Source organism: Nerophis lumbriciformis, linkage group LG17 (assembly GCF_033978685.3).
Source record: "Nerophis lumbriciformis linkage group LG17, RoL_Nlum_v2.1, whole genome shotgun sequence".
In the NCBI taxonomy this organism is placed as follows: Eukaryota; Metazoa; Chordata; class Actinopteri; order Syngnathiformes; family Syngnathidae; genus Nerophis; species Nerophis lumbriciformis.
Window position 1 is genome coordinate 24224967 of NC_084564.2, and position 25034 is coordinate 24250000.

The 25034-nt window shown below is 39.8% G+C and overlaps 1 protein-coding gene across 1 annotated transcript in view; it reads right to left on the reverse strand.

The window, feature by feature from the left end:
• Positions 1 to 2615: 2615 nt before the first annotated feature.
• Positions 2616 to 25034, reverse strand: part of LOC133614230 (prolactin-releasing peptide receptor) — a 27410-nt gene continuing 4991 nt past the window's right edge. The window contains exons 2-4 of the mRNA XM_061972071.2: positions 14800 to 15263; positions 9420 to 9817; positions 2616 to 2837 (exon numbers count right to left, since the gene is read on the reverse strand). Of these exons, the coding sequence (XP_061828055.1) occupies positions 2616 to 2837; positions 9420 to 9817; positions 14800 to 15262 (1083 nt within the window). The 5' untranslated portion in view covers position 15263. The remainder of the gene's footprint in view (positions 2838 to 9419; positions 9818 to 14799; positions 15264 to 25034) is intronic.

Consider the following 25034-nt stretch of genomic DNA (forward strand, 5'->3'; position numbering starts at 1 on the left):
TCAATTAAATTGTTTTAGGGGCCTCATTTCCAGACAGCTAAGGACTGGAGAAACTGACTTCACCTTGCACTATTAGTCTTATTTTGTATATTCTGGAAAACCAGCGTCCTCTATAGCAGGGCCCAACTTTTCCAGTACATACTCACTCAAATATTAACATTGAATTAGTAATCTTACTCTTAATTTTGATAGTATTCAATAATTATATTTAACCTACTTAAAGTTTACAACCCTGTCAAATTTTATGAACCATGTGTTAATCAGAAAGATTATTCTTATCTATATACCGTATTTTTCGGACTATAAGTCGCTCCGGAGTACAAGTCGCACAGGCCGAAAATGCACAATAAAGAAGAAAAAAAACATATATACGTCGCACTGGAGAATAAGTCGCATTTTTGGGGGAAATTTATTTGATAAAATCTAACACCAAGAATAGACCTTAGAAAGGCAATTTAAAATAAATAAAGAATAGTGAACAACAGGCTGAATAAGTGTACGCCATATGACGCATAAATAACCAACTGAGAACGTGCCTGGTATGTTAACGCAACACATCATGGCAAGAGTCATTCAAATAACTATAACATATAGAACATGCTAAACGTTTACCAAACAATCTGTCACTCCCAATCGCTAAATCCGATGAAATCTTCCCTCCTCGGTGTCACTCCTGGTATGCGCCACTAGCGTCCTTTCTTTCTGCTGCTTGATCGCCGTTTTCTGGTGCATATTTCACTACGTCCAGCTTGTAATCTGCAGTATATGATTTCCTTTTCGGTGCCATTTTAGTTCAGTCCTTCTCAGTTTTTATAAGTTACCGCCAATGTTGCTGTGATCTACTTTAATAGCTCCGGCAGTAGCGTATAGCATATAACAGTTAGCATTCCAAAACCCACAATGCACTTCTGCCATGACCCGCCCCCGCCGAATTCTTATTGGTTGGCGTGTGAGTGACGATTGCTGACGTGTGTGTGATGATTGCGGACATTTTCTTCGTCGCTCACGCGAATGAGATAAATAATATTATTTGATATTTTACGGTAATATGTTCATAATTTCACACATAAGTCGCTCCGGAGTATACGTCGCACCCACGGCCAAACTATGAAAAAAACCTCGACTTATAGTCCGAAAAATACGGTACACATAAACCTTTGGCTTAGGTCAGCTAGCTGACTAGAAAAAAAGGTACTAACTAAATATACTGCATAAGAAGCGACTTTTAAATAACTGACGAAAAATACATTTACATACCATTGCCCGAATGCAGCTGAGATAGCCTCCAGCACCCCCCTTGACCCGGAAAGGGACAAGCGGTAGAAAATGGATGGATGGATGGATGTTGTGCTAAAATAAATGACCAAAAAATAATAATGAATATGTTTCTTAACGAAACTCTTAATAAAATTAAAGTGAAAATGTAAATACAGCTTCACCACTTTAGTCATAATTGTTGCGCTGAAAATACTTCTCTATGACTTTAGCTGGTTTGGTTGAGATTGTCATTACTGCCCCAAGTGGTGAAAAAGTGTATGACAAATCCCTACCACCACAGCCCATACAAATCACAGCTGAGAAACCGACGCTGGTCGCGGCCCAACTTGGTTAAGAAACACTGGCCTATAGTAAACATTTGATTTTGTTCTATTTATTTTGTCGGGGTTACAGGAGCGCTCAGCTGTTTTCATGGAACTTCTGCAAAAAAGCTTGCCAATTATCATCTCTATAACAGCACTCTAGTATTTTTTAAGAATCTGCTGCAAAAATGTAAGTCTCTCATAAGTTTTTTGACCTGAACTCACTGACTAGCCCAAATGATGAAAAAATAGAGGACCTGAGATGGAACCTTGAGGAACACCACTAGAATAATTAATGAGGTTGAACAAATGACTATGCTATAGCAACGTCTTAGTTACATAAATCACATGATGAAAAAAACTGCCAAAAAGGATAGGACTTGAAGGGGTGCCTTGATGAACGCCTCAATTATGTACATCACCAGTTTGGACCCAAGTGTTTAAAAATGTCAAGGCAAGGATCTGCCGATGTGTTTACAGTGGTCCAAGTTCCTCTATACAGCAGAAGCACACTATTAGAATACAAAAAATGCACAAATGTTTGTCTACCAAGTTTTGAACCGAACCAGTGGGTCGGTGTGGTGTCATTCCCGTGCTGGTTTTAGCCCCAAGGCTGCCAGCTGAATAGCCCTGGTACACATTTACATTTTGGAGAAGAAGGTGGTAATAAATAATGTAGTGTATCATGGGACAAAAACAGTCCTGTGCACGTGACTAAGTTCCATGTGCAGAGAGTTCACAGTGCGGTTAGCGCTTTGAAGTCAAGCATTTACAAGTCCAGCCAACATATTTGACTCTTTTAGCCCTCAGAGTGATGTCGTCCTGTAGCATCAGTCAAAGGAGAAGACACTACGTTTGCTTTAAAATACTTCATGTCCAAGCTCAGTGTTCCATCATCTGACTATTAGAAGTCCTGTCTTCAGTCCAATAAGCCTTCAGTTCAAAAATGTGGATAATTTCTGCATGATTAGCAAGTAAATACGACAGAAAAGGACATGCATGCACAATTCAGGGTGGGACTCTGCGTAAATGAGATCAGTTCCTGGACAAGGACCTCTGCACCATCCTCTGATGAGGACAAGGACACAGGTAGCCCCTCAAGTGCATGCGTACCTTGATGTGCAGTGACGCGTAGATGAAAGGGTTGTAACACGCCGAGCTCATCGCAACCAAGTGACAGCAGACTTGGAGGACATTTATGTAGCGCTTGCCGATAATGTCACAGTCTGGGTCCAGGTCCAGTAGGAGGTTGAGCACCTTGGAAAGACCAAAAAATGTATGTTAGCACTTTAGCAACTACTGTTGCAATAAAATACTGCAATTAGAGTTATCCTAAAATATTTGGTTACCTCCACTGTTTCTTTTTAAAAAATATATTTAATTTTATTATATTTTAACATGTCCTGTCCAGCCACTCAGCAAATCATATTGTTGCTTTACAAAAGAGAAGTGTGGGATACTTCTCTCGTTGCCTTATTTGTATTTGACTTTATTAAATGGATGTATTCAATGTTTGGCGAAGCCGGACCGGAATAGGAAAAAGAAAAGAAAAGAAGACGGAAGGGGGAAATTGCGGAGACAGGAGGGAGATAAGACAGAGAGAGAGAGACAAAAACAACAAAAACCAACAACATCAGAACATTATCAGAAAATATGATACATACAAATATGATACCAGAAATTATAGCAAAGAACCAGTTAATGAAGTAGTTAATAGTAACACAGAAATAACAATGAACATTATTGCACTACAAATAGAGCAATAAAAATACCAAGAGAAAAACACTATTGATAATGAATAATAATAATAATAATAATAAAGACCTCAACTATCAACTTTAAAATTGCTTCAAATGCAACGATACATAAATGTAATGAATACTTGAATTACAACTGAAAGTGGATTAAGAGGGGGAAAAGAAAGAGGAGCGGACTATATTAACCTTATAGATTGTTATGGTAAAACTAGGTTAAGCTTTAGCAGTGTGCCGTGTTTCAATCCGGTTTCCCCTGGACATGTATGTGCATATGTATGTACAGTATGTATGTATGTTTGTACAGTGAATGAGTGTGCATATATGTATGTATGACCTATCCATCCATCCATCTATCCATTTTCTACCGCTTGTCCCTCTTGGGGTCGCGGGGGTTGCTGGAGCCTATCTCAGCTGCATTCGGCCTACACTGTTTCAAATGAACACGTCAGTCAGCGGTATTATTCCTGATATTCATCCGATTTTGTGGTGGGGAATGTTAGAAAAGGCTTGATCAAGTGAAATTAATCAAACACATAACAATGGAAGCCAAGAAAAACCCTAACTTATTTGCTTTGAACTGGAATGGAATATGCTGCCTTTAAGTCATTTGAAGTGAAAGTGTTTTTGGCGACACCTAGTGGTAACAATAACTAATTAATTAAAGCTTACGGGGCTGTAAGTTGAATTATGCGGACACATTTGTTACTGGTTACTTTTTAATACTTTTCTACTTTACAGACTTTGAATGTGTACGTAATATACCAATATAATCATTTGATACTTGTTTACTTTGACAAATGTGTCGTTTTAGACTGCAATATCATTCAATTCAGGACACTTATTAGGTATAAGTGCTTAGCTGTTGTGTAGCTGCTAGCTACTATTAGCCTATAGTGTTTACCATGTTTACCTTTTGCAAAAGATTTCACTAAAATATAAGAAAAGATCAACCTTGTGCGCTTATTGGAGGACAAATTAGATGTTAACTTTTCGATCTTTTTTTTTTATTGACATCGAACTGATATCCAATAATATCAATATTGGATCATGACACTTCTAATAGAAAGTATATTTAGTCTAGCTATGATAGTAGTCAGTGTAATGTTTGTATGGAAGCAGGGACATGCGGTCAGGGGAGGAAAAGCCTTATAAAATAAATATTAATATTTGTCCATTAAACTGTGTTATACATGTACCGGTATTAAACCGTGTTATACATGTATTTAATGAGGTATGATTTAAATTTTAAAAATGTTTTTCTTTATCAAAAATCATTATAGAGTTTTTAAGTCACCAATATAATGTTTGCAGAAATATTTCTACTCCATGAATTTCTAGCTTCCACAGCATACATAATGCATTCATTGACAGCATTCTTCTTGATAATTGGACTATAAATAGAGAAAAATCGTCGGTGTAGTATTCTGACTCACCAAAGTGTGAGTCAGCATAAGTTGGTTGAACTTCAGCTAGCAGGTGCATGTCGTAACTCTCGCTTTTTAGTGAGGAAGCCACCGTTATGTTTAATTTTTTTTGTGACACGTCAGATGCTTTTTACGCTCTGCTGAATGAATGAGGCTGTCAACATGGAGGATTATATATCCAAGATCAAAAACTTTCACTCAAACCAGAGTTGATCGTAGAAAGTAATTAAAATGTCTTACATGTTTATAAAAGTAAATAAATAGAATGAGACTAAATATTTGATAACAGTATTATGAAGGGGAATGAATCCCCTATTGTTGCTGTTATCTTAATGAGCAATTTGTATTAACATTAATTATTCAAACTTAAAACTCCAAAGGCATCGATGCCTCATCTGGCGTGAAGGTCACCGCATGTCACTGTAAAGCGGTATAGATTTATTATCCATTGAACGTTAGTATCTGGGGCTGCATGAGTACTGCCAGCACTGGGTGAGCTGCGGTTCATCAAAGGGAAACATGAGTTCCAACAAGTAGAGAAGGGTGCGTGCTACTTCCCAAGGGACAATACTACAGAAAGGAAACTGTATTGCACATTAGAGTAGGGATCGACCGATTGTTGGCAGGGCCGATTATCGCCATCGATATTGGGCATTTTGACTTAGATCAATATCCACCTTCTTTTATCGGTATCAGCATATATATATATATATATATATATATATATATATATATATATATATATATATATATATATATATATATATATATATTTATTTTTACAACTACAACAGAAAGAAATCAGACGATACAAATATGATGCCACTCTTTAGTATTTAAAAAACATGTGAACAATGTGATAAGTAGGGAGTAAATTACCGTATTTTTCGGACTATAAGTCGCAGTTTTTTTTCATAGTTTGGCCGGGGGAGCGACTTATACTCAGGAGCGACTTATGTGTGAAATAATTAACACATTACCGTAAAATATCAAATAATATTATTTAGCTCATTCACGTAAGACAGTGTTTTTCAACCTTTTTGGAGCCAAGGCACATTTTTTGCGCTGAAAAAATGCGGAAGCACACAGTAAAAAGTCGTTGTCGCAATTGTTGGGTATGACTTTAAAGCATAACCAAGCCTGCATCACTATAGCTCTTGTCTCAAAGTAGGTGTACTGTCACCACCTGTCACATCACACCCTGACTCTTTTTGAGTTTTTTGCTGTTTTCCTGTGTGTAGTGTTTTACTTCTTGTCTTGCGCTCCTATTTTGGTGACTTTTCCTGTTTCGTTGGTATTTTCCTGTAGCAGTTTCATGTCTTCCTTGAGCACTATTCACCGCATCTGCTTTGGTTTAGCAATCAAGAATATTTCAGTTGTTGCTATCCTTCTTTGTGGGGACATTGTTGATTGTCATGTCATGTTTGGATGTACTTTGTAGACGCCATCTTTGCTCAACACGCTGTAAGTCTTTGCTGTCGTCCAGCATTCTGTTTTTGTTTACTTTGTAGCCAGTTCAGGTTTAGTTTTGTTCCCTAAGCTTCAATGCCTTTTCTTAGAGGCACTCACCTTTTGCTTAGTTTTGGTTTTAGCATTAGACACCTTTTTACCTGCACACTGCCTCCCACTGTCATCTGCATATTGGGATCACAACAAACCATGTTCCGACATCTACAAAGCAATTAGCTACCTACTGATATTGAAGAGTATAATATTGTTACTCTGCCGAGCTCTAGACAGCACCGACACTCAACAACAACACATCATTTGCAGACTATAATTACTTGTTTGCAAAAAATATTTTTACCCAAAATAGTGTGCCGCGGCACAGTGGTTGAAAAACACTGACGTAAGAGACTAGACGTATAAGATTTCATGGGATTTAGCGATTAGGAGTGACAGATTGTTTGGTAAACGTATAGCATGTTCTATATGTTATAGTTATTTGAATGACTCTTACCATAATATGTTACGTTAACATACCAGGCACGTTCTCAGTTGGTTATTTATGCGTCATATAACGTACACTTATTCAGCCTGTTGTTCACTATTCTTTATTTATTTTAAATTGCCTTTCAAATGTCTATTCTTGGTGTTGAGTTTTATCAAATACATTTCCCCCAAAAATGCGACTTATACTCCAGTGCGACTTATATATGTTTTTTTCCTTCTTTATTATGCATTTTCGGCCGGTGCGACTTATACTCCGAAAAATACGGTAGTAGGATTTACCAGCGCTCTTTTCTGCCAGGCTGGGGCTCAGACGGCCATTCCCCGAACCCCATTAAAATATCGGCTCCAAAAATTGGTTATGGGCCTCCTTGACTACTAATGGTTGGTATTGGCCCTGAAAAAAAAAAATCGTTGCCTGTTTCTCATTGTTTGTACGTAAGCGTACAAAATATTCCATCGGCTTGTTTTGAACGGAAGGGTGTTTCATTTGGATATGGCGTTTAAGCTTGCTTGGCACCATGGCGCTATTGGATAGCTTCTCACCACACACCAAGCACTAAAACTTCTCCATCACTGTCACTTGCTCGCCTCCTCTTGCTGCGATCCCAAACTGTCACTGTCACGCACTAACTCGATTGTCTTTACAGGTATTTACTCTGCTGCCACCTACTGAAATAGAAGAGTATTACTCTGCTGCCACCTACTGAAATAGAAGAGTATTACATTACCTGCCGCACTTTATTATAGCACAGACACCCGACAATGGTTAATTAGGAGATATTAAATAATTTCCCACGGCACACCTGACGATCTCTCACGGCACACTGGTTGAAAATTACTGCTCTAAGCATCTGTGCACATGTTGCAAACAGCCCTTTTAACTAAACTGAAATGCAAAGAAAATCCCAGCTTTACCACTTTAGTCATAATTTTTGCACTAAAGAAACTTCTCTATGACTTTAGCTCCAGACTTCTTCTGTTTGTTTAAGATTGTCATTACTGCCATAAGTAGAGGAAAAGTGTACTGATGCCGCCCATACGAACCACAGCTGAGAAACAAATATTTTTAGGCTGACGTCTCGGGGACGATCACAGCCCAACCCTACATGTAAAAGGGGAACTGCACTTTTTTGGGGGGAATTTTGCTTATTGTTCACAATCGTTATCTTTAGTTTAAAGATGATAAAAAACGCTTGCAAGATGCGGCTAATGGGAATCACCGTTGTAGCCTTCAAAACCCTCCATCAACCTTTTATGTACACACTACAAGTATTTATATAATGTAGTAACAGACACGATCATAACAATATGTAATATGTTCAATATTTACCTTATTTTGATCAATTTAATCATTGCTGGGACTGATTTCTTCCGCGCATTTATTTCCGTTTCCACAGCAGCGCACATCCGACTTCTGGCAACAAATGTTTGTTCCTACTTCCGGAAACAAACGCAAGTTTTGTTTACTAAGCATGGCAGAATCAATAACAGACAACGAAGACGACTATTTTTGGACAAATGAGGATTCACAAGCTTATCTTTTTAAGGCTGAATATACTGAGGATGAATTACTGCTTCTAGAAGCGAGCACGAAGGAAGAGTGAGACCTTGGAGCAGACGAAAGCCAAGAGAGTGAGGTGAAAGTGACTTTGCCGCTGTAAATGTGGAACTTAAAGCCATTCTATTTTGACATAAATGGAGTGCTTACCCACATAAACCGGAAAAAAAAACATTTGTCCATTGAGTGAGTCATTTTAATATTGATCATGATACATGCAGCACTACAGTAAATATGCTGTCTGGCTTGCTGTGTACAAACAAAACATGAAATGTGGCCTAATACTTTACAGATACTGTAATATGATTGTTTATGTTTTTCAGTCAGTACAAATTGGTGTCCTATTGCAGTGTAGTGCATTACAAACTGAAACGCATTTCGTGTTGTCATAGAAGCTAACTTTTACGGCTAATACCGAAAGCATGCCGATGTGTTACTACGCTAGAAAAAGAGTTCGGAAGTGTTCGCTCTCACAATAACAATGTCGCTACAGCTTGGTTATTATACAGGCTATGGAACGTAAAATAAGTATTGGTGACGGTTTTTCAATGGATCTTTTAAGTGATTTAGAGGTAGAATTGATTTCCCCCATTAGCTGCATTGCTAGCCACCTAGGACGAGCCGATTTTTATATGTCAGATAGCACAAAAAAAAGATATATATATTTTGTCTTCTTGTCTCTCATTTGTATTGTGAACGATAGGCAAAATTCTCCCAAAAAAGTGCAGTTCCCCTCGATACACTGCTTTAGAGTAGTCAGTGTGCAGCTTATATAGCAGTATAGATTTTCTATCGACTGAAAAAGTCAACACAATCATTATTGTAGAAATAGCTGGCAATACTTGTGGATATATATTCTGCTCTCTTGTGGGGATGATAGCCTGATTGCTCCAAAATTGCTGTCCTGCTATCTTGGTGGTGATCTACTTGATCTACCGAAGACATGTTTGTTCAGCTATGCTGCATTAACTTGCCTCTCCCATTACTGTGATGATCTAATATGGGAGACTTTGGCACGGCTCATGGTGAACATCATATCTCTCATAACGATGTCTACAACGTATTCCTTTTATGGGCAGTTAATCCTGTGTGTGGGTTTGATGAAGCATGAAACATTCATGGAGAGGCTTTTTGGACATACAGTTACCTGCAAAGGCAGCCAGCAGAGAGCAAAGGCGAGCACTGAGGCCACCAACAGCGAGAAGGTCTTCCTCCTTTTTTGCTTCCAGTGTTGCTTCCCGCCGGCCCGCTCGCCGGGTACCGCATAGCGCTTGAGGCTGAGGCTGATGGCGCAGTACGAGATGCTGACGGACAGCAGTGGGATCATGTAGGAGGCGATGAGGATGAAGCAGGAATAGAGCAGTCGCAGATTGCCGTTTTCGGGCCAGAACTCCTCGCAAACCACGAGGTCTACGCCACTGGGCCGCAGGTCGAGGTAGCGCGTGTAAAAGGACGGCGGCGCCGCCAAGGCCAGAGATAAAAGCCAGACAGCCGTCGCCACCGCGCCACAACCCCACAAAGAGATCCTCCTTCGCACAGGGTGAGCTGAGAGAAGAAAATGGAAACATCAAGACAAAGACACAAAAGAAGCAACACATTTCAGCTGATGCTTTAAAAAACTATCTGGTCTGTCGCTGTCAACCTTGGACATTTTTCTGAAAAAGCTCCTCTAACCTGTGGCGCGCCTCAAGGCTACATTTCGGGCCCGGTATTATCCTCCCGCTACATCACAGATGACAAACTCAAGGCCCCAGGGCCAGATCTGGCCCGCCACGTCAGTGTACGTGGCCCACTAAAGCCTGGAAATCACGTTTCAATAAAATACTTCAATGTTTTACTAAATGCATTTGTTCTTTCAAAAAAAACAGTCATATATATATATTATATATATATATATCATTGAAATATTATCTAATCATGCCAAACATTACATCATGTACTGTGTTAAAAATAGTTTTGTAAAGACAAAAATAAACAGTTAAATATCTGCTTGTCACCTTTATTTATGACTTCAAAGCAAGTTATCCATTCATTTGTACATAAAAAATCTGATTAAATGCATCAGCAAATGTGTAATAATATAATTTATTTACATTTACATTAGTGCTGTCAAATGATTATTTGCTCTTAATCGGATGCATCATACTTGAATTTTGATTAATGATGATTAATTACCTGCATGTATAATTTAAATTAATTTAAAAAAAAAGCGACCCTCTAAAGGCAGCCCTTGCTGCGGTGTGGCCTTCAATGAAAAGGGGTCATTTTGGAAAATAAATTAATAACTAAATAAAATCCCTTTTCATATCTTAGCTTTACTTCCAAAACAGACTCACCTAAAACACTAATTTAATGCCTACAAGAGGTAAATGACTGGATGTCCATAAATTGTCTCAATTTAAGTGACAAAAGAAACTGAGATCGTAATTTTTGGTGAGCCTGATCTCTTCTCTGGCCTGAACAGTGCCCTCGGCCCGGACCTACTGCCGCCCTTCTTCGGAAACTCCTTAGGTCAAAAGCATAACTGCCCACAAAGCACTCAAAAGTAGTCGTTGATGCATTGATAACATCTCGCTTGGGCGACTGTACAGTAAGAAGGCGAGTCATGTGGCCTCACTTGTCACGGTTTACCTAACACATGAAACGTGGGGAGAGTGCACTTTCCTCATCCAGTAGAGTGTTAAATATCTTAAAATGTGTTTTGTAGCAATTCCAACTCTGACCACAATGTCAGTTGCTATGTAGTGTGGCGCTTTCCATCATTTTCAGCCGACTGCATTGCATGAAATGATTAATGATATTTCCTCTCACGCGAGATCTACCCAGGAATGGTTGCCATAGGAATCCCTTCCAGACTGTAACTCTTTGTACTTTGGCATTAATCAGTCCTCCACTCTGGTGTGAGAAGCAGGGACGAGACAAATGATGCACATTTTACAGTTATTTATAACGTTATAACAGGCCTAATGTTTGAAAACAGGTGAAAATAATAAGTTTTAGGAACTCACGTCAATCAATCAACTAAAGTTTACTTATATAGCCCTTAATCACAATTCGGTTCAGTAAATGTCGACTTGGATTGCACAAGTTTACTTCTGTAAACATTGCAGTGCGTGAGACGTCATGACCGCATGCGGGTCAGATTGCATTCACATTAGAAATCAAATTTTTTTTGTACAGCGAAAGACCACTAAAAAGATTGGTTTTGACCACAAAAAAAAATCAGAATTGGACAGCCTTTTGTTGTGTACATGCACCCTCCGCTGTTGTAATTTCTAACACAAAGTAGCGTATAGTTTTAACATATATCTGTTAGTAGACTGGCTATAGAAGCACTAAAAACTACTACAAGTATGGCGGGGAGAAGACACTGTCGAAGTGGAACTATGTACGTAAGACTTCCCGCCAAGACTTTAAAACGGTCTGTAAAACATGATCTATGCACATTTTTGACCAAAGAACGACCATTACATGTTACGCAGACCACAAGGAAGTGTTCTAAATGTAGAAAATAAATCATGATATGATCCTTTTACAGGAGAACTGCACTTTTTTTTTTAATTTTGCCTATCATTCACAATTATTATGAGAGACAAGAAGACAAAGGTTTTTTTTTTGCTTTCTAACATATAAAAATTAGCTCATACTCGGTGGCTAGCAATGCAGCTAATGGGAGCAATCAATTTTTTACCTCTAAATCACTTTAAAGAAGCATTCAAAAACCATCAACAATACTTAATTTACCGTATTTTTCGGACTGTAAGTCGCAGTTTTTTTCATAGTTTGGCCGAGGGTGCGACTTATACTCAGGAGCGACTTATGTGTGAAATTATTAACACATTACCGTAAAATATCAAATAATATTATTTAGCTCATTCACGTAAAAGACTAGACGTATAAGATTTCATGGGATTTAGCGATTAGGAGTGACAGATTGTTTGGTAAACGTATAGCATGTTCTATATGTTATAGTTATTTGAATTATTCTTACCATAATATGTTACGTTAACATACCAGGCACGTTCTCAGTTGGTTATTTATGCGTCATATAACGTACACTTATTCAGCCTGTTGTTCACTATTCTTTATTTATTTTAAATTGCCTTTCAAATGTCTGTGGCTTTTATCAAATACATTTCCCCAAAAAATGCGACTTATACTCCAGTGCGACTTATATATGTTTTTTTCCTTCTTTATTATGCATTTTCGGCCGGTGCAACTTATACTCCGGAGCGACTTATACTCCGAAAAATACGGTATGTTCCGTGACCCGTGAACTCTTTTTCTTCTTTTTGCGTACTAACACATCGGCGTGCTTCGGTATTAGCTGTTACAGCTAGCTACGGCAAGAAATAAGCTAGCTTCTACAACAACATAAAACATGTTTCAGTTTGCAATGCACAACACTGCGATAGAACACCAAGCTGTACTGACTGAAAAACATGAACAACTATATCACTGTATCAGTAAAGTATTAGCCCACATTTCATGTTTTGTTTGTACACAGCTGAGCTAGCCAGACAGCGTATGTACTGTAGTTGTACTAACACGCGTGGCGTGCTGCGTCTATCATGATCGATATTAAAGTGACTCACTCGATGGACAGTTGTTCATCTGGTCCAGCTGGGGACGTTTCCTGTTGATTTTGGGTAAGCAATCCATTTATGTCGAAACAACTTGTTTCCAAATTCCATATTTATAGCGTCAAAATGGCTTTCATCCCCCTCTTCCCGCTGTCTGCTCTAACGTCTCACTCTTCCTTTGTGCTCGCTTCTGTAAGCAGCAGATATTTAGCTTCAAAAGTATAAGGTTGTGAAGCCTCATTTGTCCAAAAATAGTCGTCTTCGTTGTCTGTTACCACTTCTGCCATGATTAGAAAACACACTCGTGTTTGATTCTGGAAGTAGAAACACACTGGAAGTCAGACGTGCGCTGCTATGGAATCACAAATCAGTGCGCGGAAGAAATCAGTCCAGGAAGTATTTAAAATGATAAAAATACAGTAAATATTGAACATATTACATATTGTTATGAATGTGTCTGTTACTACATTATATATATATTTGCCCTGTGTATATAAAACATTGATGGAGAGTTTTAAAGTTGTTTTAGAGGGCTTTGAATGCTACTACAGTGACTCCCATTAGCCGCATTTTTCAAGTGTTTTTTTATCATCTTCAATATCATAAAAAAACATGTGTGTTCTTGTCACTCATATAATGATTGTGAACGGTAGGCAAAATTCCAAAAAGTTGCAGTTCCCCTTAAAGTCCAGTGCCTTTTTTTCTTTGAAATGATATATCCAAAATAAATGACTTTTTGGACGGACTTTTGTTACTGTAGTTGTGCAAATGTGCATATTTGTGCTACTATAAGTGTAGATCAGGGTTATCATTAGAGATGTCCGATAATGGATTTTTTGCCGATATCCGATATTCCGATATTGTCCAACTCTTAATTACCGATTCCGATATCAACCGATACCGATATACACTGTATACAGTCGTGGAATTAACACATTATTATGCCTAATTTTGTTGTGATGCCCCGCTGGATGCATTAAACAATGTAACAAGGTTTTCCAAAATAAATCAACTCAAGTTATGGAAAAAAATGGCAACATGGCACTGCCATATTTATTATTGAAGTCACAAAGTGCATTCTTTTTTTTAACATGCCTCAAAACAGCAGCTTGGAATTTGGGACATGCATGAGGAGGTTGAGGTGGGCAGGGTTGCGGGGGCGGGGTTGAGGTGGGGGTGGAGGGGGGGGTAGCGGGGGGTGTATATTGTAGCGTCCCGGAAGAGTTAGTGCTGCAAGGGGTTCTGGGTATTTGTTCTGTTGTGCTTATGTTGTGCTTATGTTGTGTTACGGTGCGGATGTTCTCCCGAAATGTGTTTGTCATTCTTATTTGGTGTGGGTTCACAGTGTGGCGCATATTTGTAACAGTGTTAAAGTTGTTTATACGGCCACCCTCAGTGTGACCTGTATGGCTGTTGACCAAGTATGCCTTGCATTTACTTGTGTGTGTGAAAAGCCGTAGATATTATGTGATTGGGCCGGCACGCAAAGGTAGTGCCTTAAAGGCACGCCCGCAATATTGTTGTCTGGGTGGAAATCGGGAGAAATTCGGGAGAATGGTTGCCCCGGGAGATTTTCGGGAGGGGCACTGAAATTCGGGAGTATCCCGGGAAAATCGGGAGGGTTGGCAAGTATGACTGGGAGACGCAACTGCTCTGTACTTCTCCCTACGTCCGTGTACCACTCCGTACAGCGAGTACAGAGAAACCGATACCGATAATTTCCGATATTACATTTTAAAGCATTTATCGGCCGATATTATCGGACATCTCTAGTTATCATTCATACAATACTTGTTGGCACTGTACAAAAGCTACGATTTCGGTACCCATCCTTAGACACACCACAGTAAGAGGGTCCATACAGGATTGAATGATGTCACCTACAGACTGCAAGACTTGGGGAAGAGTGGACCAAGGAAGCATGGCTTCCAAGATGTGTCTTACCTAAGACGACGTATCGGTCTACAGCGATGGCTGTGAGGGACAGCACGGACGCAAACACAGTAGCACATTGCAGTAAAGGCACCAAGTGACACAGCGGTCTCCCAAAAGCCCACCCGTGGCTGTCGAAGGCATAGGACATGGTCAGCGGCACGCAGCTCAGACACATCAGCAGGTCTCCAGCAGCCAGGTTTCCGATGAAAAAGTTGGTGGCGTTGTGGAGTTTTTTATCCACCAGGATGCAAGTCAACAGGAAGGAGTTCCCCACGCTGGCGATGACCACGACGAGGCAGTAGAGCGGCATGAAGAGAGGTTTGAAACGCAGAAGAAGCTCCATGCCCACAAACATGTCCAGTGGGTCACTGTGGTTCAGTCCTTGGGTTTTGATTAAGTCCAGGTGGTCAGGTTCTGCTGGGTGGCTGGTGGTGTTGGTCAGTGTGAGGTCCGCTTTCATGAGGACATCCATGCTGACCCAATGGAAGACAAACAGAAAATGTCATTCTTTCATGCTTCTCATCACATTCCACGGTTGGCAGATCAGTCAATACGTCTAGGAAGGAATTTGACGTTGGAAGTTTTGGGGAAAGTTGCAAAGCAACACTTTTCAGTGTAAAATCTTACTAAACAGCCTCAACAGTTTCTGTGTCAAAAGTCTGCCTTTACAAAGATAATACTGTATTTTCTCTTTTAATCACTGTAACAGCATATTGACTCACATATAATCAAAATCTGTGTTATTTTTTTCATTCAGTTTGAAGATAAAATCCACTACAGAAACATCTCATTAAATCAGAGTTTCAATATCAACGAAATAACAAAATAATAATAAAAGTAGGAACGTCCCGTTTAACATTCTGGCCTGATCCGATACTTCGACGATTAATTTCCGAAATGAAAACGTTTTATAGCAAGTAACTAAATAAAACACATTTTAACAAGCTTATTTGATCACATTTAGAATTTGCTAGTATTGTTGTAAATCAGATGATGTACTACATACTATTTTTTTTTTTAACCAAAAAACGTTACTAGTGCACAATAATTAAACAAAAGCAAAAAGTGCTATTGGCTCCCATTTAAATCATTATGTTTTTCCCTCAAAGTCTTCTTGCATCAACAGACTTACTCCCTGAGTATGTAAACAGTAACAAATATGAACAAAACAATGACATCGTCAAATCAACAACAAAAATATTGATCTAATCACTTTAATAATAATAATAATAACTGGGATTTATATAGCGCTTTTCTAAGTACCCAAAGTCGCTTTACATGTAGAACCCATCAAACATTCACACCTGGTGGTGGTAAGCTACTTTCATAGCCACAGCTGCCCTGGGGTAGACTGACGGAAGCGTGGCTGCAATTTGCGCCAACGGCCCCTCCGACCACCACCTATCATTCAATTCACCGGTATGAGTGGCACCGGGGGCAAAGGGTGAAGTGTCCCGCCCAAGGACACAACGGCAGCATTTTTTTTTTTTTTTGGATGGTAAGTGGCGGGGAGCGAACCTGCAACCCTCAGGTTTCTGGCACGGTTGCTCTACCCACTACGCCATGCCGCCCCATGTATAAACAATAACTTTAGTATTGTTTATACACTGATACTACACTACGTATCAATAGTCAACGTCTGGATCAATCACCCCTACTTTACATTCAAACTTTAGCAATGAATTACTTGTGTCGTCCTGCTCGGTGTGTGTGTAGCATGCATAGCCATTCCGTTTCCTCTCGTCCTCCAGTGATAATAGTACTTAATAAAAAGGTTATATTAAGTATTAAGTATTTTTTCCCCACATGGTGGTGAGGATTAGTATTTTTAGAAGCAATTTCGCACTGTGGATAGACGACGCGTTTGTTGACGCTTGCTCTCAAAGACACACAACCTCCTGGAATTCATGCAACTCCTGCATGTGTGTAACAAGGAATATGGAAATTTAATTGTGTCTTTCAGAGCGTCCATCTCTTTTGAAGGAATCTTTCATGAGTAAAATCTTTAGCCATGTACCTGCAAATTCTGTGACACAGCTGAGTTAAAACCGATCGTTGATCTATTAACAAAAGCAAACATCGGCATCCAATCCTATGATGTATGAATAAAAGTTGGATATTTTCTCTGTCTGACAGTTATATGACTCGGCTTCATTGATCAGCCTTACCTTTATATTAACATCATGAATCCTCCTTTTTGGTTTTTTTTAACCTGCTAAACAACCTTTTTTCCAAATGTACAAACCCCGTTTCCATATGAGTTGGAAAATTGTGTTAGATGTAAATACAAACGGAATACAATGATTTGCAAATCATTTTCAACCCATATTCAGTTGAATATGCTACAAAGACAACATATTTGATGTTCAAACTGATAAACATTTTTTTTTTTTTGCAAATAATCATTAACTTTAGAATTTGATGCCAGCAACACGTGACAAGGAAGTTGGGAAAGGTGGCAATAAATACTGATAAAGTTGAGGAATGCTCATCAAACACTTATTTGGAACATCCCACGAGTGAACAGGCAACAGGTGGGTGCCATGATTGGGTATAAAAGTAGATTCCATGAAATGCTCAGTCAGACACAAACAAGGATGGGGCGAGGGTCATCACTTTGTTAACAAATGCGTGAGCAAATTGTTGAACAGTTTAAGAAAAACCTTTCTCAACCAGCTATTGCAATGAATTTAGGGATTTCACCATCTACGGTCCGTAATATCATCAAAGAGTTCAGAGAATCTGGAGAAATCACTGCACGTAAGCAGCTAAGCCTGTGACCTTCAATCCCCCAGGCTGTACTGCATCAACAAGCGACATCAGTGTGTAAAGGATATCACCACATGGGCTCAGGAACACTTCAGAAACCCACTGTCAGTAACTACAGTTGGTCGCTACATCTGTAAGTGCAAGTTAAAACTCTCCTATGCAAGGCGAAAACCGTTTATCAACAACACCCAGAAACGCTGTCGGCTTCGCTGGGCCTGAGCTCATCTAAGATGGACTGATACAAAGTGGAAAAGTGTTCTGTGGTCTGACGAGTCCACATTTCAAATTATTTTTGGAAACTGTGGACATCGTGTCCTCCGGACCAAAGAGGAAAAGAACCATCCGGATTGTTATAGGCGCAAAGTTGAAAAGCCAGCATCTGTGATGGTATGGGGGTGTATTAGTGCCCAAGACATGGGTAACTTACACATCTGTGAAGGCGCCATTAATGCTGAAAGGTACATACAGGTTTTGGAGCAACATATGTTGCCATCCAAGCAACGTTATCATGGACGCCCCTGCTTATTTCAGCAAGACAATGCCAAGCCACGTGTTACATCAACGTGGCTTCATAATAAAAGAGTGCGGGTACTAGACTGGCCTGCCTGTAGTCCAGACCTGACTCCCATTGAAAATGTGTGGCGCATTATGAAGCCTAAAATACCACAATGGAGACCCCCGGACTGTTGAACAACGTAAGCTGTACATCAAGCAAGAATGGGAAAGAATTCCACCTGAGAAGCTTAAAAATGTGTCTCCTCAGTTCACAAACATTTACTGAGTGTTGTTAAAAGGAAAGGCCATGTAACACAGTGGTGAACATGCACTTGGCACGTGTTGCAGCCATGAAATTCTAAGTTAATTATTATTTGCAAAAAAAAAAAAAGTTTATGAGTTTGAACATCAAATATCTTTTCTTTGTAGTACATTCAATTGAATATGGGTTGAAAAGGATTTGCAAATCATTGTATTCCGTTTATATTTACATCTAACACAATTTCCCAACTCATATGGAAACGGGGTTTGTACTTCAACTGCCTCTTTTCACATTATTTGTGCGTGAATGGCCGGAAGAAAAGCTCTGAGAAAAGTTGTTTGGGGAGAAAGGAGGTATGTTGGCATCTGTTGGTTTGCATGTGTGAATCTGTAACTGCAAAAATTAGCCACCCTTCCCCCACATCCATCCATCTTCTTCCGCTTATCAGAATTCGGGTCACGGGGGCAGCAGCCTAAGCAGGGAAGCCCAGACTTCCCTCTCCCCAGCCACTTCGTCTAGCTCTTCCCGGGGGATCTCGAGGCGTTCCCAGGCCAGCCAGGAGACATAGTCTTCCCAACGTGTCCTGGGTCTTCCCCGTGGCCTCCTACCGGTCGGACGTGCCCTAAACACCTCCCTAGGGAGGCGTTCGGGTGGCATCCTGACCAAATGCCCAAACCACCTCATCTGGCTCCTCTCGATGTGGAGGAGCAGCGGCGTTACTTTGAGCTCCCCCCTATCTCTAAAGTAGAGCCCCGCCACCCAGCGGAGGAAACTCATTTCGGCCGTTTGTACCCGTGATCTTGTCCTTTCGGTCATAACCCAAAGCTCATGACCATAGGTGAGGATGGGAACGTAGATCGACCGGTAAATTGAGAGCTTTGCCTTCCGGTTCAGCTCCTTCTTCACCACAACGGATTGATACAGCGTCCGCATTACTGAAGACGCCGCACCGATCCGCCTGTCGATCTCACAATCCACTCTTCCCTCACTCGTGAACAAGACTCCGAGGTACTTGAACTCCTCCACTTGGGGTAGGGTCTCCACCCCAAACTGGAGATGGCATTCCACCCTTTTCCGGGCGAGAACTATGGACTCGGACTTGGAGGTGCTGATTCTCATCCCAGTTGCTTCACACTCGGCTGTGAACTGTTCCAGTGAGAGCTGAAGATCCTGGCCAGATGAAGCCATCAGGACCACATCATCTGCAAAAAGCAAAGACCTAATCCTACAGCCACCAAACCGGATCCCCTCAAAGCCCTGACTGCGCCTCACTAGAAACATGTCCGACTTACCGCCGGCAATGCGGACCAAGCTCTGACACTGATCGTACAAGTTGTCTTGTATGTTCACTATTTTATTTAAGGACAAACTTGCAATAAGAAACATATGTTTAATGTACCCTAAGATTTTTTCTGAAAATAAAGCCAATAATGCAATTGTTTGTGGTCCCTTTTATTTAGAAAAGTACCGAAAAGTACCGAAAAGTATCTAAATAATTTTTGGTACCGGCACCAAAATATTAGTATCGGGACAACACTATAACATACTGAATATTGTTTCTTATACATAAGGTGATTATGTATTGTACTCTTGACAAAGAATTACATTATTCAATGTGAGTGACATTATAGGCTTTTGCTTCTTCCTGCTAATTTTTTGACACAAAAAATGTAAATTTTCTTTCAATATTATTATTTAATGTAAAATATTTGTAAGTGGAGAGGTTTTTTGGTTTCTTGTGTCCAAAAAAATAAAAAAAATAATCGTAACTCCATCAAAATGCCACTGATTAGTGACCACATCAACCCAGTATTGTATGTATTCCGTCACGTGACTTCTTCCCGTAAGTGAAAACCAGCCGTGGTCAACCAAGCCAAGATGTACAGCAAGCAGCGCGCGAACTATCTGAGGACAAAAGAGGCTTAAATCTTCCTGCTAAAAGCAGATATGAGCAAAAAATCTAACTATGCAATAGAATAGATCTCTACACTTTATCAAAAAAAGATTTGTCGAGTGATATCAAGCATTATCCGTCAATCTCGTTCCCAGACATATCGAACTATCGTGTGCTCTGGCGTCATTTTACACGACAAAACGGATGAAAACTTGGAAAAAGCATGGAGGTCTACAACTTCTTTGTGTGTGGCTGGGTCAAGGAAATTAGTATCAAGACTCACCGCATTGTTTTTGCTCAGGTAAGGTTGCATTTTATGATTTAACTTAGCGTCTAAGTTGCCATGTTTGTTGCTGTTGTACGCGCCATTTACGAGTGGCATGATTTTCCCGTCTTTATCAAAATATAACTATAGATGTCAACATCGTGCATGTGCTGAAAGCTTCATTAATGATTGCGGCCTTTGGCAAAAGCTTAAAGGGGAACATTATCACCAGACCTATGTAAGCGTCAATATATACCTTGATGTTGCAGAAAAAAGACCATATATTTTTTTAACCGATTTCCGAACTCTAAATGGGTGAATTTTGGCGAATTAAACGCCTTTCTAATATTCGCATTTTCTCAAACACCGAGTCAAATCAGCTCTGTTATTTTCCGTTTTTTCGACTGTTTTCCGTGCCTTGGAGACATCCTGCCTCGTCGGTGTGTTGTCGGAGGGTGTAACAACACGAACAGGGACGGATTCAAGTTGCACCAGTGGCCCAAAGATGCGAAAGTGGCAAGAAATTGGACGTTTGTTCCGCACACTTTACCGACGAAAGCTATGCTACGACAGAGATGGCAAGAATGTGTGGATATCCTGCGACACTCAAAGCAGATGCATTTCCAACGATAAAGTCAAAGAAATCTGCCGCCAGACCCCCATTGAATCTGCCGGAGTGTGTGAGCAATTAAGGGACAAAGGACCTCGGTAGCACGGCAAGCAATGGCGACACTTTGTTCCCGCAGACGAGCGAGCTATCGACCCTAGCTTCCCTGGCCTGCTGACATCAACTCCAAAACTGGACAGATCAGCTTTCAGGAAAAGAACGCGGATGAGGGTATGTCTACAGAATATATTAATTGATGAAAATTGGGCTGTCTGCACTCTCAAAGTGCATGTTGTTGCCAAATGTATTTCATATGCTGTAAACCTAGTTCATAGTTGTTAGTTTCCTTTAATACCAAACAAACACATACCAATCGTTGGTTAGAATGCGATCGCCGAATTCGTCCTCGCTTTCTCCCGTGTCGCTGGCTGTCATGTCGTTTTTGTCGGTTTCGCTTGCATACGGTTCAAACCGATATGGCTCAATAGCTACAGTTTCTTCTTCAATTTCGTTTTCGCTACCAGCCTCCACACTACAACCATCCGTTTCAATACATGCGTAATCTGTTGAATCGCTTAAGCCGCTGAAATCCGAGTCTGAATCCGAGCTAATGTCGCTATAGCTTGCTGTTCTTTCCGCCATGTTTGTTTGTGTTGGCTTCACTGTGTGACGTCACAGGAAAATGGACGGGTGTTTATAACGATGGTTAAAATCAGGCACTTTGAAGCTTTTTTTAGGGATATTGCGTGATGGGTAAAATTTAGAAAAAAACTTCGAAAAATATAATAAGCCACTGGGAACTGATTTTTAATGGTTTTAACCATTCTGAAATTGTGATAATGTTCCCCTTTAACTCTTTTAGATTTTTGCTGACATTTGCTTTTTTATTGGTGCTTTTCAAAGCACTTGTAGCAAACGTGTATAAGGAATACAAATAATACCAAGATAATACTGAAATAGGAAATAATAACCGTTAAAAGTCTATCAAACACACCTTTAACGAAGTGATCACTGCAAACTCTTGCATTCTTCGACTCTGCTCCCTTGGACTGGAGTGTGAGTTGCATGCTTTTCTCGTCGCCGTTTCGTAAAATCTTGCACTCTGCCGCCCTTTTTGATTACCTCTCAAGGAACTCTGAAGAAAAGTATATCCTTTTTCGCGTTTTGAACCATTCATTCAGCCGAAAATAACACAAGCATGGGGCATTTTTTCTTCGAGAAAGGCTAAATGGCGCCTAGTAACCACTGAGAACATAGCGAGCTTGACCACTACACATATTTTATGGGCCGGGACGTGAGCTGGAAGTAAAATCCAAGCCGTAAGACTATTTTTTCTATAGAAAAAAAGTCTAAAAAAGACATGTGGTCTTATATTTGAGGTTTACAGATTTTTTAAGTGGCGCGAAACACCTGCTCCCCTTTTTCTTTCTGTCACTCACTGCACACATAAACACACAGACACACACACACACACACACACACGTACACGCCTGCACACACACGAGCACACACAATAGTGACCTGGCGAGATGCAGCCATGGCACAAACACCTGCTGGGGGAAAAAATGTGTCTCAATAATTGTTAACACGTTAGCAAACAGCAGAGAAGGAGTTATGATGCTTATTTTTAAACTAATGCTGATCATCAAAACTCCACCAGTTCGCTAATATTGAAACACGAAATGACTGACTCTGTCTTTGAAAAAAGATATAACTAAAAGCGAGTCTTGAAAAATAGGAGTGGGGTTACATTTAGGGTCGTCTTATATGCGAGTCAATATCGTCGACGCAAGATTGGACGACACAGCGGTCACAGTGAATTTTCTACGCGCCGAAAAAAACGCATTTCTCCAAAGTAGTTGAAGTGATTATCATAGTTCCAAATCTTTGACCTGCCGCAGATTTGCTGCTGAGGTGCAGAAATGATTTTCTTGAGCGAGCGCGACGAGAGGATTGACATTTCATTGCCTGTAATGCCTTCAGAGACAGCATGCAGGGACACATTATGCATTGTGCTTTTTGCCTTCAAATAGCTGTTGGAGCCCACTCGCTCTGCCATCGCGGCAGTCGATTGATTGAAGGTAGTGGGGCGCCCAGCAATAAGGCCGGTACACTACAGTACACCGCATATAAAGTATGTGCCAAGAGTATTTGGAGGCTTTTCAAGGTGTCACATAAATAAATGATTAGCATGTTCTCGCTGTTTGCGTCCTTTTCCCACAGTGAACCTCAGCCATTGTCCAAGCTGCAGCCTTTTTCTCTTTTTCTCTTTTTTAAGATATCAATCCTCCTTTGCAGCAGTGGGAATGTATGTCATTCTAAACTGAAAGTCTACATGCATGAGTTAAAATACACCTTTGTTATTATATTATATTTTGTTTGATAATTTTATCTTTACATAGTTTTCTTTTCTGCTCGCCTGTGAGAGGACGGTTTGATGTCTTTTTGTCCCTCCTGAGCCCCTGTAGTCCTCCAGGGTTGTGTAGGGTGAGTCTCGGTCGGGCGATCCCACTGACATTTTTGTTTGTTTTTCGGTGGAAATTAGGTCTTTAATGAATGAATGTGTGTACCAAGAATGTGAGTACGTTTACCTGTGTTGTTCCCTAGTTTTAAGTTCGGATTCCAGGTAATGTTTTACATTGCTAATATTGGCGCCAACCGGCTGTTCTTTGTTAAATGAGACTGGTTCGGTGTGTGTGTGTGCGTGCGTATGTGTGTGTGTGCTTACGTGCGTAGGTAACGAGTGTTATTCTGTGTGTTTAGGCGTAAGCCAAAGACAGACAGGATACCGACATTGTTTGATTGTCGCTCGCAGGTTTGTGGTTTTATTTTTTTTTCTAAGGTTTTAACTCTAGCAAATGCTGCGTGTTTTGTTCTGCCACGGATTGGCGCTTTGAATCCATTCATTGAATGTACATTTAATATTTTACAGACCGTTTGTATCTGTAATTTTCATTGTAAATTGTTAAAGATGTATATCAGAACAGAAAAGCTTTACATGGCTGAGGGCGTAAGCCAAAGAAAGACGGGATACCGACATTGTCTGATTGTGGCCCGCAGGTTGAAAGGAAAAGTCTTCTGTGAGTACAGAAGACACGAGGACGTGTGCAGGAAGTATGGTATAAGGACAACACAGTGAGCTCCCTACTGCGTTTGTGAACCTGTGACTTGAAAACAGTGTTGTTTCCTCCAAAGAGGACTGAGGATTTAGTTCTTTCTATTTGGGGGGTGGGGAGGAGGTTAAAAAATGTTTCATTTAATAACAGGATGAATAAAGCTTCTTCTTTCCCCATCGCCAACATTAATAATGAGAACAAGAGGTTGGGGGCATATTTTAATTTTCTTAATGTATTTATTTATAAATGCATTTTAAATGCTTGTTACACTGCAACCTTGTTAATTAAGTAATATTATTATATATATATTTGTTTTATTTTATTTTATTTATTATTTTAATTTCTTTTCACTTTGGATTTTCTCTAGTTTGTTTGGTTGTATTTGCTTTGTCTTGTGTGTTTTGTTTTTTTCTCTGTTATATGTTTTGGCTGGTGTTATTTTTGGAAAATAATTAATACAAATATAAATTAAATTAAAAAATTAAGTAATATTAATTTTGTATTGGTTTACTGTTCAAACCGCATATATTTATTGTATACATTTATTATTGGATATTTTTTTAATTAATGACATTATTATTGTATTGTTTTTTTGTAATTACATCAGCACATCTTACAATTATTTTCTATTTATTGCTGATATTACTACTATTATTCTGACTATTTCACATTTTCATTCATTCATTCATCATTTACATATATTTTAAAGTATGTTTCATATTGTTTTTACGACGATGTTAATTTTTAGTCTGGACGCCTCAAAGGGTGGCGTTTTACCTCAAACCTCAGTGCCATGCCATGTTTTCAATAATGCTGTGTTTGTGCGTGCATGTGGC